Below are 15,721 nucleotides of genomic sequence, written 5' to 3'. Positions count from 1 at the left end.
ACCTGCTAATTAAGCTGACCACAAACATCAAATCTGGTCGGGTGGTAGTGATGTACATCAAACTACCAACCATTTGTTTGAAATGAGTTTCGTCAATTTTGACTCCCCCTTCATCTTTACATAAATTATTTCCTGGCACAATAGGATTGTTGACAGAATTACTTTCTTCCATGCCAAATCGCCTCAGAATTTCTTGAGCATATTTTTTTTGGTATATGTAAATCCCATTAGAACATTGCAACACTTCAATGCCTAAGAAAAATCTCATTTTTTCTAAATCTGTCATCTCAAACTGTTGTTGCATGGATTTCTTAAAATGATTCATCATAAGCTCATCATTTCCTATGTATATAAGATCGTCTACATAAACACTGATGATAAGAATCTTACCTTCTTTGCTCCATTTGAAAAAGAGTGTTTGCTCATTTTGACTTTGCTGAAAACCTTCACAAACAAAATAAGACTCAATGCGGCTAAACCAAGCTCGTGGTGCTTCTTTTAGACCGTATAAAGCCTTGTGGAGTTTATAAACCATATGTTCACTTCCTTTCTTCTCATATCCTTTTGGTTGAGCAACATACACGTCTTCCGTTAAGGTTCCATGTAGGAAAGCGGATTTGACATCAAATTGATAGATACTCCATCCTCGTTGTGCAGCAATTGCTATTACCATTCTAATAGTATCCATCCGAGCTACAGGGGCAAAAACTTCATTGTAGTCAATACCATGCTTTTGTGAATACCCCTTAGCCACGAGGCGAGCTTTGAATTTATCCACTTCTCCATGTTCATTTACTTTGGTTTTGTATATCCATTTAACTCCAATCTTCTTTGCACCATTCGGTAACTCAACTAATTTCCAAGTATGGTTCTTCTCTATAGCTGTGATCTCATCTTCCATGGCTTGCCTCCATTTAGCACTTTTTACTGCATCCTCAAAACATATTGGATCTGCAGAATCTACCAAAGCCATATGCACGATATCTTCATCTTCTGACAGTCCTTCTCCTGACACATAATCTTCCATCCACCTTGGAGCATGTCTTATTCTTCCATCTTCATCTACAACATTTTGTGTTGTATCAAGTTGATCTCCAATCTGATCAGTCTCTTCAATTTCGTTCTCCTCAGTTGGGTTTGCATCAGTATGATCATATTCATAAAATTCGTTATTTCCACCTTCTGAATCTACTTGCAAGTTTTCTTTGGAGGCTGCATTCCAATCCCATTGTTTTTCTTCTTCAAAAATGACATCCCAACTTATTAAAACTTTTCTTGATGCAGGATCATATAACTTGTACCCCTTTGATTCATCACTAACACCAAGGAGAACACATTTAACACTTTTACCTTCTAATTTGGTCCTCTTAGCATCTGGAATATCTGCATGTCCTACACATCCAAATACTCTAAAATGCTCAACAGAAGGTTTCTCACCACTCCACGCCTCCTCTGGTGTCATTCCTTTAACTGCCAACGTGGGGGATCGATTTAGAACATATGTTGTCCACTTCACAGCTTCAGGCCAAAACATTTTCGGAACTCCCTTGGCAGACAATATTGATCTAACTAGGTTCAACACCGTCCTATTTTTACGCTTGGCCACTCCATTTTGTTGTGGAGTATAAGCTGTAGTTAATTGCCTCTTTATCCCATTCAATTTACAAAAATCATTGAACTCTGCTGAATTGAATTCTCCTCCTCTGTCTGTACATAAACATTTGATAGCCAAACCACTTTCTTTCTCAACGAGCATTTTAAAACACTTGAAATGATGGAATGCTTCTGATTTTTCCAATAAAAAATATACCCAAGCTTTTCTAGAATAGTCATCTATAAAGCATAAGAAGTACCTTTTTTGACTATTGGATGCTGGTGTAATAGGACTGCAAATGTCTGCATGAATCAATTGTAATTTTTGGGTTGCTCTCCAATGACTTTGTTTAGGAATTGGCTCACGATGTTGCTTCCCTTGAACGCAATCAGTACACATAATTGTAGAGGTAGGCAGCAAAGGCAAGCCATGAACCATCTCGCTTTTCTGAAGCAATTGTAAACCTTGGTGGCTGAGATGAGGTATCTGCAATGCCACAAATGAGGAAGTTCTTGTGTTGTGGTGTTGAAGCATATTTCCGTTTTTTTGAAATCCTTGCAGGTAATATAAACATCCTGTTTGGAGTCATCTTGATTTGTAAGATTAATCCTTTGTGAGGATGATATATATTGCACCCTCCTAACTTAAACATGATGGGTAACCCTTTCTCTTGCAGCTGGCCAATACTCAATAGATTATTCTTGAGCTCAGGTACGTAAAAAACATCTTGTATCACATGAGTGACACCATTGACATTCAGCTTCACATTTCCTTTGCTAAAAACGTTCATCTTGGTGTTGTTTCCAAGCTTTACTACATGTCTAAAAGATTCATCAATCTCATTGAAATTTGATTTATCTCCACACATGTGATTTGAGCATCCTGAATCGAGAAACCAAGCATCTTCCTTGCTTGTTTGATGTTGAGGAAGCCCAACGTGAGACATTAGCAATATTTCTTCTTCTTCGTCAAATTCTGCATAATTAACTTCCTTGTCCAATGAAGGACGTTCATACTGGTAGTGACCTAGCTTGTGGCATTTAAAACATTCAATCGTTGCTCGATTGAAAATTTGCCTTCCTCTTCCTCTTCCCCTTGTGCCAACATTATCTAAACGCACTGTCAATGCTTGTTCTTCTCCGCTTGATTTGATAAACTTTTGCTCATGAACAACTAGAGAGCTTTGTAGTTCATCAATAGTAAGTTTGTCAATGTCCTTAGATTCCTCAATTGAGACAACAACATAATTGAATTTCTCAGTTAAGGTTCTAAGGATTTTTTCGACAATAGTAACTTCCTTCATATCTTCACCATTACTCCGCATCTTGGTCGCTACATTCATAATACGAGCAAAATATTCAGTTATGGTTTCACCCACTTTCATTTCCAGAACTTCAAAGTCTCTTCTCAGAGCTTGGAGAAGAGAACGCTTTACTCTAGCATTTCCAGCAAACTTTTTCTTCATTGAATCCCATATCTGCTTCGATGTGCGTTTTTCCAGAATTTGCTCAAGAATTGTTCTATCAATGGCTTGAAACAAATAGTTCTTAACTTTGAGATCTTTCGTAATCAGATCCTCCAAGTCCTTTTGTTGCACCTCAGTCAACTCCACTCCTTCTGCAACGTCATAACCACACTCCACCAGATGCCAATAACCCTTTGATCTTAAAAGGTTTTCCATAAGCATGCTCCAATGGTCATAATGACCATCGAAACGTGGTATGGCAGGTTGCACGAAGCTCTTATCCTCACTCATTTTATGATTCACTCAAAGTTTTTTATATCAGGCCCCAAGATGGAGCTCTGATACCAATTTGTTAACTAATATAGTATATTTAAACAAATTGATGAATGAATATTTTATTGAATGGCAGCCAAGCCTTTAAATAACAGCAGAAATACAATTGTAACTGACACAAAAAAAATAACAGAATAAAAAACAAATCCCGTAACATACTCAACGTAACAGACTCAACAAATATATTTCAACACCATAAATATTTAGATAGTTACGAGTGAAGAAATAAGAGAAAAATACATGTTATCATTTAAGTATTAATAATGAAGATAATTATACTTTTTTTTTATTTGTCTATATCTATCTTGTTTCATTATCATCTTTAATCTAACAGGATTTATTTGATATGTTACATTTATTAAAAATAATCTATTTAAAAATAAGTTAAAATTTTTGATATCAGTGACGGACCTTTATATAGGCGCCATTCCCTATTTTTTTTTAATATTTATATAATTTTATATATGGTTTCAAATATTTTTTTTTAAATTTAATATATTTAATATATATATATATATATATATATATATATATAAATAAAGAAAAAAAAATTGTCTACATTTATTTCTCAATTCTTTTAAAATTTAAATACTTATTTTATTAATCTTTTAAATGACTATTTGTTTAATTTAACTTTTTTTATTTTAACTGGTTTTTTAAACATAATCATAATAAATGAAAAATAATTACAATAAAATGATAAAAATTATTTATATTTAATTTTATAATTATAAGAATGGTAATAATAATAATTTTATTATTTTTTCTTATCGTAAAAAAATTAAATATAGTGATTTTATTTGTTTATATACAATTTATTTTGGGTTTAATTATTATTTTACTTACTATTTTCATCCAAAAATATTTAGTTAGTATTTCAGTTTTATTTAGTTTCAATTCGGTTTCGATTTTTGAAAAAATGATACAATTTGATTATTTTTTGCTGAATTTCTTGAAACAGAATAAGGTTTTTTCATCAAAATTAAAGTTGTGAATAAGAACTATTTGCTTCGTTGGTGTAATTAACATAATCCTAGTGTAAATTTTGATGAAAAATTATTGATATGCTTGAAAAAATTTAACGAAAATGACCAAATACCATCAATTTTAAAAAAATTGGGGCCAAATTAAGACAAAAAAAATTAGAGGACTAACTTGACATTTTTAGATAAAAATATGAACAAAAAAGTAATTCAACCAAAATTTTGACATCCCAAAAATATTGATTGAAGATCCGTTACTAGATGATATATATATATATATATATATATATATATATATATATATATATATATATATATATATATATATATATATGAGAATAAGTTGTCCAAATAAATTAAAAAAGAAAAATATGAATTATTTATTCATGAAACAATTTAAGTAGAAAAATATAGTTAAAGATATAATATCTTGGATAATTTTATTTAATTATTAATTTTTATATTAATATTATAATAACTAAACTATAAAATAAGCTAAGAATAATAGTAACAAATATTTTTGCTATTTTAAGAAAAAAAATATCAAAAATTATAAAATAAAAACTTTAAAGTTACAATTTTTATATTATATATTTAATAAAAAAAATTAAAAAACGAGGTTGATTGACCTATGTAATATTTTTAATTGTGAATTAAAATCTTATTGATGGATCAGATGAAGTTGTAGTTAAAACAAAAAATCTAATAAAAATAATATAAATAATAATAAACTGCCTTTATTATTGAAATATTTTCCCAAAACGCGAGAAAATTTAAACTTTATTAAAAGCGTCAAAATTCCAAAATTCCTAAATTTGTACAACGTCTACCACATTCTGAAATTATTAAAAACAAGTCACTTATTACAAAAACATCACAAGGATGAATCTGTGAAATTTCCCTATAGCCCCTTTCAGGCTTTAAGCATCAACATGCTCACCTGCAACAACATCTTCTCCCATGTAATGAGTTACATGATCATCGCCAAACACACAAATATGGTGAGTTCAAAATAAAATAATACACCACAAGGTACATTATAACAACAAATTAAAACCCCAAACACTTTTGCTACACTCCAATCTCATACCCAAACATTCACATCTTCCTATGGACACCTCTTGATTCTACACCCTTTGATGATTACATTGATCGATCCTTGCTACCATGAGTGTCTACTCGCCTCTCTGACTACAGGCCACCACCTATAGTCCACACGTGAGAATGATCTTGTCACGACCACAATCCGCAACACCAAGTGGAGTTCCCCAATATGAACCGCAATTCGAATTTGTCCCAAGACTACCAAACTCATCGGATAACATTGAGGAGGGAAATCTTTCAGAACCCATCTGTACAAGCCACGATCTCGCACACTCAACTGGACTTCCAAAACCACCAGGCTACAACCTCGAGTGGCCACGTGTTACCCCAATACAAGCTACACTCGTAACTGGGCCCTAACAAAGCATCGCATCAAAACCTCCATCCAAAGCTGTGTAGAATCCTCCCACGCAATCCAACTCCACCCAAAACCGCTTGGCGCTTAACGCACGTCGCTGGGCGGAACCTGGTTCCAAACTGCCTCAGCCAGATCTTTTTCGCCTGGCGAGATCACCCTTTCCGCCAGGTGCCATGCGTTGCAGGCTTCTCTGGTTTTCCCTTATCGCCTGAAAACACACCCCAAGTCGCCAAGCGCCACACCAGTAGGATCATTACTACTGGTTTTTGGCACCTTGGAGCAAGTTGAACCCCAAACACTCAACATACAATCAATAACATCAAATATGCTTATCTAGTCATAATCACATGACTAGATCACAGTACAACACAATCCTAAACAACTAAACAATATTCAGGAAGAACACATAACCATTGCCCCAAAATATCGCACGAGCAATAAAACAACAACAACAATAACAACAACAACAACAACAACAATAATAACAATAATAATAATAATAATAATAATAATAATAATAATAATAATAATAATAATAATAACAACAACAACAACAATAATAATAATAAAACAAAACAATAAAAGTAATAAAAATAATGAAAATAATAATAAAATAAAATAAAATAAAATGAAACAATAATAATAAAACAATAATTCTTATAAGATAAAACAATAATAGCAAAATAATAATAATAATAATAATAAAATAAATTAATAATAATAAAACAATAATAATGATAATAAAATCATAAATAAAATAAAAATATAATAATAACAATAATAATAAAATAATAGTAAAATAAAATAATAATAATAATAATAATAATAAATAAATAATAAAAATAAAATAATAATAGTAAAATAATAATAATAATAATAATAATAATAATAATAGTAATAATGAAAATAACAACAATAATAATAATAATAATAATAATAATAATAAGGTTTAATTAGTCGGATGATACTCACTTTCAATTAGATGTGTTAGGTTGGTACTTGGTTTTAAAAAGGTGTCAATTGAGTCCCAACTTTTGAAAAGATACCTCAATTAGATCCTTTTTAGCAAAAAAATATTAACACCGTTAACGGTATTGATATTTAAAATGACTTACAAAATTAAGTATTGATATTTATGTCAAAATTTAGTAGTAAAAGTTATTAATTAAGTTAACAGTTTTAGTAATTTTTGTATGAAAAGGACTTGATTAAGACACTTTTTCAAAATTTGGGACTAGATTGACACATTTTTAAAAGTGGGTACCAAACTGACAATCTGAAAAAAAGTGGGTACCATCCGACTAATTAAACCTAATAATAATAATTGTACCGCATTTAGAAGAAAAACTCTAAACATCACGGCAAGTAAAAAAAAGAATCATAATAATCACAAGAGCGATGGGGTCACATAGAGAACTCAATATAACGAAAACCACAAGCACACATATACTCTCTCTAAAACATCATACAACAATCATCAATAGGTTAAACGATAAAATAATTTGGTTTAGGAGAAGGCTTTCATGCATCAATATATAACGCAATTGCATATAATATCATTAAAACAGGAAATGACAGCTCCCCTAACCCGGATTCCTTGCTCACGTTGAAATTCCAAGCCCTTTCGTAATTGCAACCGTATCCCACCCCTTTGACTCCACTATTTCCCACTCCAAATGGCCTCCCAATTCACTATCAACTTAGTTTTCCAATGCATGTTGTTGGTATATACCAAAAGGACTCTACCTCTCCCTAATTCCACTCTTATTCTCACTTTCCAACCCCAAATTTTAATTGCCTTAATGGATAAAACAAAATTATATTAAAATAAGATTAATGGTCATTCAATTGGTATTCTATGATGATTTCTCAGCCCTTCCATCTTCTCCTCAAGGAAGCTAGGGTTTCTGACCCTTCTCATTCATGACCAAAAAGGAATTGGCAAAAATGGACCTATTTCACATAAGGTCAAGGTTTGAACAAACAACCACACAATTGCCAATCCAATGCACAACCAATCAACCAAATCATGGTTTGTGATAATTACTATGCATCTAGAATTATATTATTACTCCTCAAGGTCCAACATATTATTAAAATATTAAAATAATTAAATTAACACCCTAATGTCATATATAGGACTCAAACCCAAGTTCTTTCATAGTAACCAAATACTCTCAACCACTTGAACTCCTACTATTTCTTGTCTTCTCTCTTCACATTAATTAACTTAGTGATTCCTGTCCTCACATTTATTAATTAAATATTTATTTATTTAATTTTCCCGGGTCGTACACCATATATATAGGTGTAAGTCAAATACATATCGTCATACACTAAAACTAGAGACACGAGTGTCATTGTTGTAGTACAAAGTCACTTAAGCGAAAGGAGAAATCACAAAGTAATTAAATGCATGTAAGCATATTAGGCAGCCTAAAATGAATTAATCTTGCAAACTCTAGGGCCAACAAGTTGGGCTCATCCAGGTAGTATAAATAACATTGTTCACGAAATAAGTAGGCGATCTGAATTAATACTTTTTCATCGTTACATCCAATAACTAACTTGGGAGCCAAAGTGTTTTTAAAGTACCCTCGTTGAGGTCATACCACCCCAACCGGAAGAGAAAATCTTGACAAGAATAATGAAGAAGACTTGTGATCTGCAAGAGAGGAAATAAAGTGTTCACGTAATAAATATGAAGAAGAGTAGACACAAAAACTACTTGATATGTCTCGATTTAAGTAGAAGATTTATGTCTCTCAATAGATGTAATGAAGAAGAAGAGGGAGAAGGCCAAGAAGAAGAAGGCCAACCTCAAACTCACTTCAAAATGATTGAGCAAAGAACCAACCAATGTACAACCAGTACGGTTAACACATCCACATTATTGTAGGGCTCAAGGAGACATCCTTTCGTAGATGGTATTATGGATACACCTCTTCCCCAAGGATGGAAGGCACTCCACATGGATATGTATGATGGCAATACTGACCCAAATTACCATATACATGCCTACCTTACCCAAGTTAGCTTGTATACAAGCAAAGATGCGATCTTGTGCAAAGTGTTCCCCACTTCCCTCAAAGGCATAACCCTCACATGGTTCATGAATCTCCCTCCTTTTTTCCATAAACTTCTTCAACACTCTAGTCTCCCACTTTAGGTCACAATTCGCCACAAGCAGACCACATCATCTCACCTCCACAACCATAGTTAAAATATGTTAGGAAAAGGGAGAATCGTTGTGAGTATTCATGGAACGCTATCGCAAAGGTAGTAATTAACATTCCCGACCTTAGTCTTGAAGTCGCCTTCCATCACATGGTGACGACTCTATGATTGGCCCTTTCGTGGATAGCCTAAGTAAGAGACCAACCTTGGGGATGGATGAGTTGCGATATAGATCAGTAAAATATATAAGGATGGAGGAACTAAAAGAGTTCAAGAACAAAGTGTTAGTTTTGAAATGGTGATTTAAGCCAAGAAGGGGGGGTTGAATTGGCTGTTTAAAACTTTTTGATAGCTTAAACTCTTTTCAATTGAATCAACTAGATTGGAATTTTAGGATGTAAAAGTTGCAGACCAGTACACTTTCAATCGGTCAAAAATTAAAAAGCAGACTAATTTTTTCTTCAGCTATGAAACAATCAATTAAAAAGACAAATCAGTCGGTTAAAATACTAAGAATTTATGCAGAATACAGAATTCGCAGATTTAATTGAAACAACAATCTTTTACATACAAGACATGTTCCAATCAATATTTCTAACTATTATACAACCCCAGATTACACAAGAACGCATTAAAACACAACAAAGAGTGGATTACTTGATTTTCTTGAGATTTTAAAGTGGTTCAAAGTGAGTGAGATGAGGGAAAGAGAATTGCACTATTGTTTTTATACTAATTCACTCGATCACAGAGTTACATCCAGTTTACCAGGACAATCTGAGGCCGGTTTCCACTATATTCAAAAGTTTTACAAATCAAACACCAAGATTAGATTTTTGAACAAAGAACCACATAAGATTTTTGACTCACAAAAATCTGGACAACCACCCTACAAGAATCACTCTTACAAACTTGAAATCACATCAGGCAACCAACCAGAGGCACAAGAATATCCAAACCTGATGGTGGTTGTCCCTAGCCAACCATACATGTGTTCTTTAAGCTACTCACAAGCCAAAATGCCTCTAAGATTAGCCAAGATCTTCAAACAACAAGTTGCAACTGTGTATTACAGAGAAAGAGAGTTTTCCAAAGAAGAATGACAAGATCTCGCGCTCAAAAACTCAAAAACGTGACTCTGCTATCGAAAACATAGCATATATAGTGTTATTTAAGTGAAATCAGTTGATTGAATTTTCCATACAATTAGCTGATTTCACTTGACTTAAGTGAAATCAGTTGATTGAAAAATAATTCAACTAACTGAATGCATTCATAGCACAAACTATATACTGCAAGCCTTTTAACCTGTTAAAACCCATGTTAACAAATTAAAAGAGACACACTAAGGCTAACAAGACATCTAACTCATGTCATATAGCATACCAACATTATATAACACTAAAACATTACATTTAACATATTATTTTTAGATTTAACACTCTAAAACTTAATCTTCAAGTAGATCATCATCAATCTTCATCAAACACATATGATATTCATGCACTTGGCTTTATCAATTATTTGCTTCAAGCTTGCTTGTGCCAACACAAAGTTAGGGCAAAAAACATACATGAAAATAAGCAAGACTAAGACACCACACACAAAAATGACGTGTAGACCTCCTCTACCCAAAGCACCAATATTCACCAGGTACACCCCCTTAAATGTCCTCAAGTCCTGAGTGCTGGAGGAAACTTTGCATTCTGACTTCATCACTACCCTAAGGAAAGCGAGTTCAGCCCCCAATGCGGACACTACTCGATAATGACAATATCACCACAACTTTTGTCATATTACTGAAGAATGCACAATGCTCAAGGATAAGATCAAGTAACTTACCTTCTAAGGGCTCGATGTACATGACTTATTGGATGTTTTCTGTAAGACCGGTGGAAATTAATTAATTAAATAATTAATTAATTAATAAATGCGAGTAGTGAGAGCCTTTATGACATTAAATATTGATTGATGTGACGTGGAAAAGTACTAGCTCAAGTGGTTGAGAGTACTTTATTGTGTGAAATGACTTAGGTTTGAGTCTTATTTATGCCTATTGTGTGTTATTTAATTTATTATTATTTTAACAATATGTTTGATCATGTTGAGTGATAACATAATTATAAAATTATGTGAATTATCACAAAAAATGAATTAATTGAATGGTTGTGCATTGAGTTGATATTGGCATGGTTATGGGTTCGAACCTTGGTGAGACCAAACTAAACTTTCTTTTTGCCAAAATTTCGTTTGGCATGAAGGTGAAGGGGCAAGGAAACCCTAGCAGCAAGGGGGGGGGGGCTGAAAAACAGACTATAATGACCCAATGAATGGAAATTACCACCAACATTAAACCATTCTCGTTTTTATGCCATTAACCAACATTAAGTCTTAATTAAAAAGACAATTAGTGGAAGGAAAGATGGTTTCTGAGTTGGCTATTGTAGAACATTGTGAGGAGTGAAAATTCAGAGAGAATTGGTGGTTCTGGCGTGAAGGGAAGAGCGTGTTGTAGGCAGCGTTAAGGAAATCTTTGGTGATCAAAAAGGGGAGCTCTTAATTATCAAATTCTAAGCAAAGGAAACCAGATTAGGAGAGTTGAACCCGTAATTTATGTTGTTGTGTTAATTGTATGATGTATGATGTGCAATTACATGCTTCCTTTTGAATCAATTCGCAAATTATGGGTTTCTGGGAAATTTTCTAGAAACCGCCTAGCAGACGATGAATTGTTGCCAAGTGACTCATCCTCTTTTTGCTTGTTTTCTAGGATCTTGAGAGGATCTGCCTGGTGGAGAGTGTTGTGCCGCCAGGGGACACATGACTAACTAACCTAGTTTCTGGGTTTTGGTTGAACTGCCTGGCGGTGATGAACTACTACCAGGCGACATGAGCTACTTTTGACTCGATTTTGGGTTTTCAGATGTTTTGGATGATTTTTAATCGGTGGAAAGGGTAGTCAGATCATTACTTGATGAAATGGGAGTGATTAATTGCGATTTCATGAGGTGATAAGGGAAAAATTGTATGATCATGACATATTCTTATTCTAGCATTGAACATTTGGGGATTTTGGTTTCTGGAGGAAGTTTCGTGAGCCAAAGGGCATAAATATAGACTCTTGAAAGTATAATTTAATAATAGTACCCATAAGTGTATGATCAAAGTGCATTGGATGGAAAGTTTGTGAGACAGGTATGAAATGGGGGAGTTTGAACTCTCGCTAGTGTAGGACAAAATTCTGGGTTGCCCAGAACTGATGTACCGCCTGGCAGCACGCTAGGTGCCGCTAGGCGACAAAGTAGAGAAGGAGTTCTTGCGTGGCTCTTTAGTTATACTGGCAAGGTTGGGTCCCTATGGAAGTGGAATTTTTAAGAAACCAAGTATGAATCTTTAGATAGTGACTAAGATTTGTTTAGTTAGGAATTGATGGTGTGGATTAACTTGGGGTTTAAATTGGAAATTTGAAGGATTTTATTAATAAACATATTGCAGTAGGGGTGTGATAAAATTAGAGGCTTGTGGGATTAAAAGTGATGTACAAGAGGTATAACCATAGGTTTGAGTGCACTAGACTTGTTATTTGCAATAAGTTGGAGATTTAGGTAATATTAGGGAATATGTGGGCATGCAGCAATAAGGTTTGGGAATGACACACTGTGAAACAGAAAACATGAACTTGTGAAAGCTTAATTATTGGTGAAATCGGGTTAGTAAATCTAACTAGAAAGGGGAACATAGTTAAGAAGCTAATCTTGTGGTCTTGAACCAAATCAATTTGGTGGTAAATGCTATAGACGTGAACCAAATAAACTCAGTTTAAAGTGTAGTATATTCACATGTCCAGGTTGGGGTTGTAAGCTGTTCATAAAGCTTAATAAACCAGTACTGCGAGAGTATTGGTGTAGCGCCTGGCGGTGGTGTTTGACCCGCCAGGCAATAGCTACAAAATAGTGGGATCCTGGTTCGAGTGGCGCTTGGTAGTGTGGGAGGTTCGCCAGGCGATAGCGGCAACGTAAGTGAACTCCTGGAACGTGTGCGCTTGGTGGTGAGGGTAGTCCCGCTAGACAATGTCTGCAGTGTTGGTGTTTCTAGAGGCGCAACACTCCAGGCGGCACGCATCCCCCACCAAGCGATCTGGAAGCGCAGCGCCTGACACCTTCTCAACAACGCTAGGCGATCTGGTTTCAACAGAATGATGTGTTTTAGTGACATTGCTTGCGTGATCTACAAGGCTTTAAGTGATGCTTTAAAGGTTGGCTTGCTAGTGTTCCTTGTGTTGTGGCTTGGAACGTATCCCAGAAGTTCTGGCTCGGGATAAGGGTTAAGCACATGGTATTCCTTGAGTTGTGGCTTAGAATAGCATCTCTTGAGTTGTGGCTCGAGATGGCAAATGAACACGAGGAACTCTTGAGTTGTGGCTCAGGTTGGCGAGTGTTGCCGGTGTGAGTGTGCTTGTTGTGGCCCGCACGGATGGGTCCAGATAGATTGCCTTCCTCAATAATTAGTTGACGAGTTTGGTAGTCTTGGGAGTTACGAACTATGTTCGTATTGGGAACTCCACTTGGTGTTATGGTGTGTGATCCGTAGCATGGTTTCCCGCACGTGCTCTATCAGTTGTGGCCGATAGGTATGGCATTAAGACATCTTGAGGTACTCACTAGAAGAAGTAGAACACGATTAACATGGTTGTGGCCATGTGGTATGAAATCAAAGGATGAAATTTCTTTGGTGTGATTATGTTATATATGTAAATATATTGTATATATGTTTATTCTGTTAGCTCACCCTATCTGCTTGTGTGTGACGATGATTGTATACGCGGTATACGTGAGTAGATGATGTTACAGATGGATCTGGTGAGGCGTAGAGCTGGAGTGGGGGATAGTCTTGGGAAGAGTTTTTATCAGATTTTATTGTGTCTTGGAATAAATTGTAATTTGTTTCATTACTAAACTTTGATCTTGTAATGGAGTTCTATACTTGTAAATTTGAGGTTGCTTTTAATGATGTAATAAGTTTTAAATTTCTCACGATTTTAGGAAATAACGTTTTAATAAATGAGGTTTATTAATTATTTATATATTTTATTATTTAAATCCATAATATCCGGTTGAGATGTTACATTTTTCCCAAATAAATGATGTACTTTATTAACTTTTTCATGAATTTGAAAGCCAATCAATGGAATTGGTGCTTTCTCATTCTCTTAATGTCCATTGAATGCTTTCTTTAACCTTTGACAAGGATGATTATCGTGTAAAAACCTTTGATGGCGCAAATATATGGTCTTCCTTCCGTTTTTCAATTGATGAGATGTAGTGTTTTCTTCACAAATAGTAGGGGTGGGCATGGATTGGATTTTCAATGATCTAATCCACATCCATTTTAGATCCAAATAATTGGATTAAATTTTCAACCCAAATCCATTTTTTTAGCAAAACTAGTTTGAATTTTTTTTAAATCCATATCAAAATATTTGGATCAAGATTTAAATCCAGTCCAAATATTTGGATCAAGTTCAAAATCCAGAATCCATTCTTTATAAAAGAAATTTAAATTGAATTTTCTAAAACTTGTGTCCTTAAGGCCAACATGACTCAGTCTGTACAGGTCATCGGGCACGACTCGTTTGAGTCGTCAGACCGACCCATCCTAGTCCATTTGAGTCTTCGGGCCCACCGTGCCTGTTTGGGTCATTGGGCCCGTCGTGCCCGTTTGGGTCATCAAGCCCACCTAGCCTGTTCGGTTCTTTGGGCCCACCTGGCCCGTTCGGGTCTTTGGGCCCGCTTAGCCCGTTCGGGTCTTCGGGCCCACTAGGCCAGTTCCGGTCTTTGGGCTAGCTTGGCCCGTTCAAGTCTTTAGGCCCGCGTGACCTGTTCAAGTTTTCAACCCCATTGACCCGTTTGGGTCTTCGGGCCTGCTTGTCCCGTTCGAGTCTTTGGGCCCGCCTAGCCCGTTCGAGTCTTCGAGCCCGCCTGGCCCGTTCGAGTCTTCGAACCCGCCTGGCCCGTTTAGGTCTTTGGGCCTTCTTGGCCCATTCAGAACTTTGGGTCCGCTTGGCCCATTCGGGTCTTTGGGCCTGCTTGGCCCGTTCAGGTCTTTGGGCCCGCCTGACCTGTTCGGATCTTTGTGCCCGCCTAACTCGTTCGGGTCATCGGGCCCGCTTGGCTTATTCGTGTCATCAGGCCCGCTTGACCCATTCGGGTCATCGGGCCCGCTTAGCTCGTCCAGATCATCGGGCCCACGTGGCCCATTTGAGTCATCAGACCCGCTTGGCGCATTCGGGTCATCGGGCCCGTTCAGGTCATCGGGCTTACCTAAATTTTCCTGGTCGTTGGGCCCGTTCGGATCATCAGGCTCTCCCGAATTTTTTGAGTCATTGGGCCCGAACGACTCGTCTAGTTTGTCGGGCCCTTCTAGCCCGTTCATATCTTTAGGCCCGTCCAAGTCTAAATTTAGCCTAGTCCATCTCAACCTTTAGCCTAACCCAACTAAAAATTTAAACTGAAATTTTGGATTGGATTTCTTGGATTATCCATATTTGAAAATCTTGATTTATAGAATGGATATCCAATCCATAAAATATATAAAGATGTAAATTAGATTGAAATCCAGATCCATTAAATGGATTTTAAATGGATTGGATTTTTAATAAGATAGATTTTAAATGGATTGGATCAAAGCAAAAGTAGATTGGATCAAGA

General features: G+C 35.5%; 1 protein-coding gene across 1 annotated transcript; it reads right to left on the bottom strand.

Moving 5' to 3' along the window:
- Positions 1–1,982: 1,982 nt before the first annotated feature.
- LOC114194951 lies at positions 1,983–3,350 on the bottom strand. Its single transcript, XM_028085353.1, has one exon. The coding sequence runs from the start codon at positions 3,348–3,350 to the stop codon at positions 1,983–1,985; it is 1,368 nt and encodes a 455-aa protein (XP_027941154.1).
- Positions 3,351–15,721: the final 12,371 nt, after the last annotated feature.

Source organism: Vigna unguiculata, chromosome 8 (genome assembly GCF_004118075.2).
Source record: "Vigna unguiculata cultivar IT97K-499-35 chromosome 8, ASM411807v1, whole genome shotgun sequence".
NCBI classification, from domain to species: domain Eukaryota; kingdom Viridiplantae; phylum Streptophyta; class Magnoliopsida; order Fabales; family Fabaceae; genus Vigna; species Vigna unguiculata.
This window is presented reverse-complemented; position numbering and strand designations above follow the sequence as displayed.

Bases quoted from the DNA above. Each gene is read 5' to 3' on its own strand.
- LOC114194951 (XM_028085353.1), bottom strand. From the start codon at position 3,350: ATGAGTGAGGATAAGAGCTTCGTGCAACCTGCCATACCACGTTTCGAT.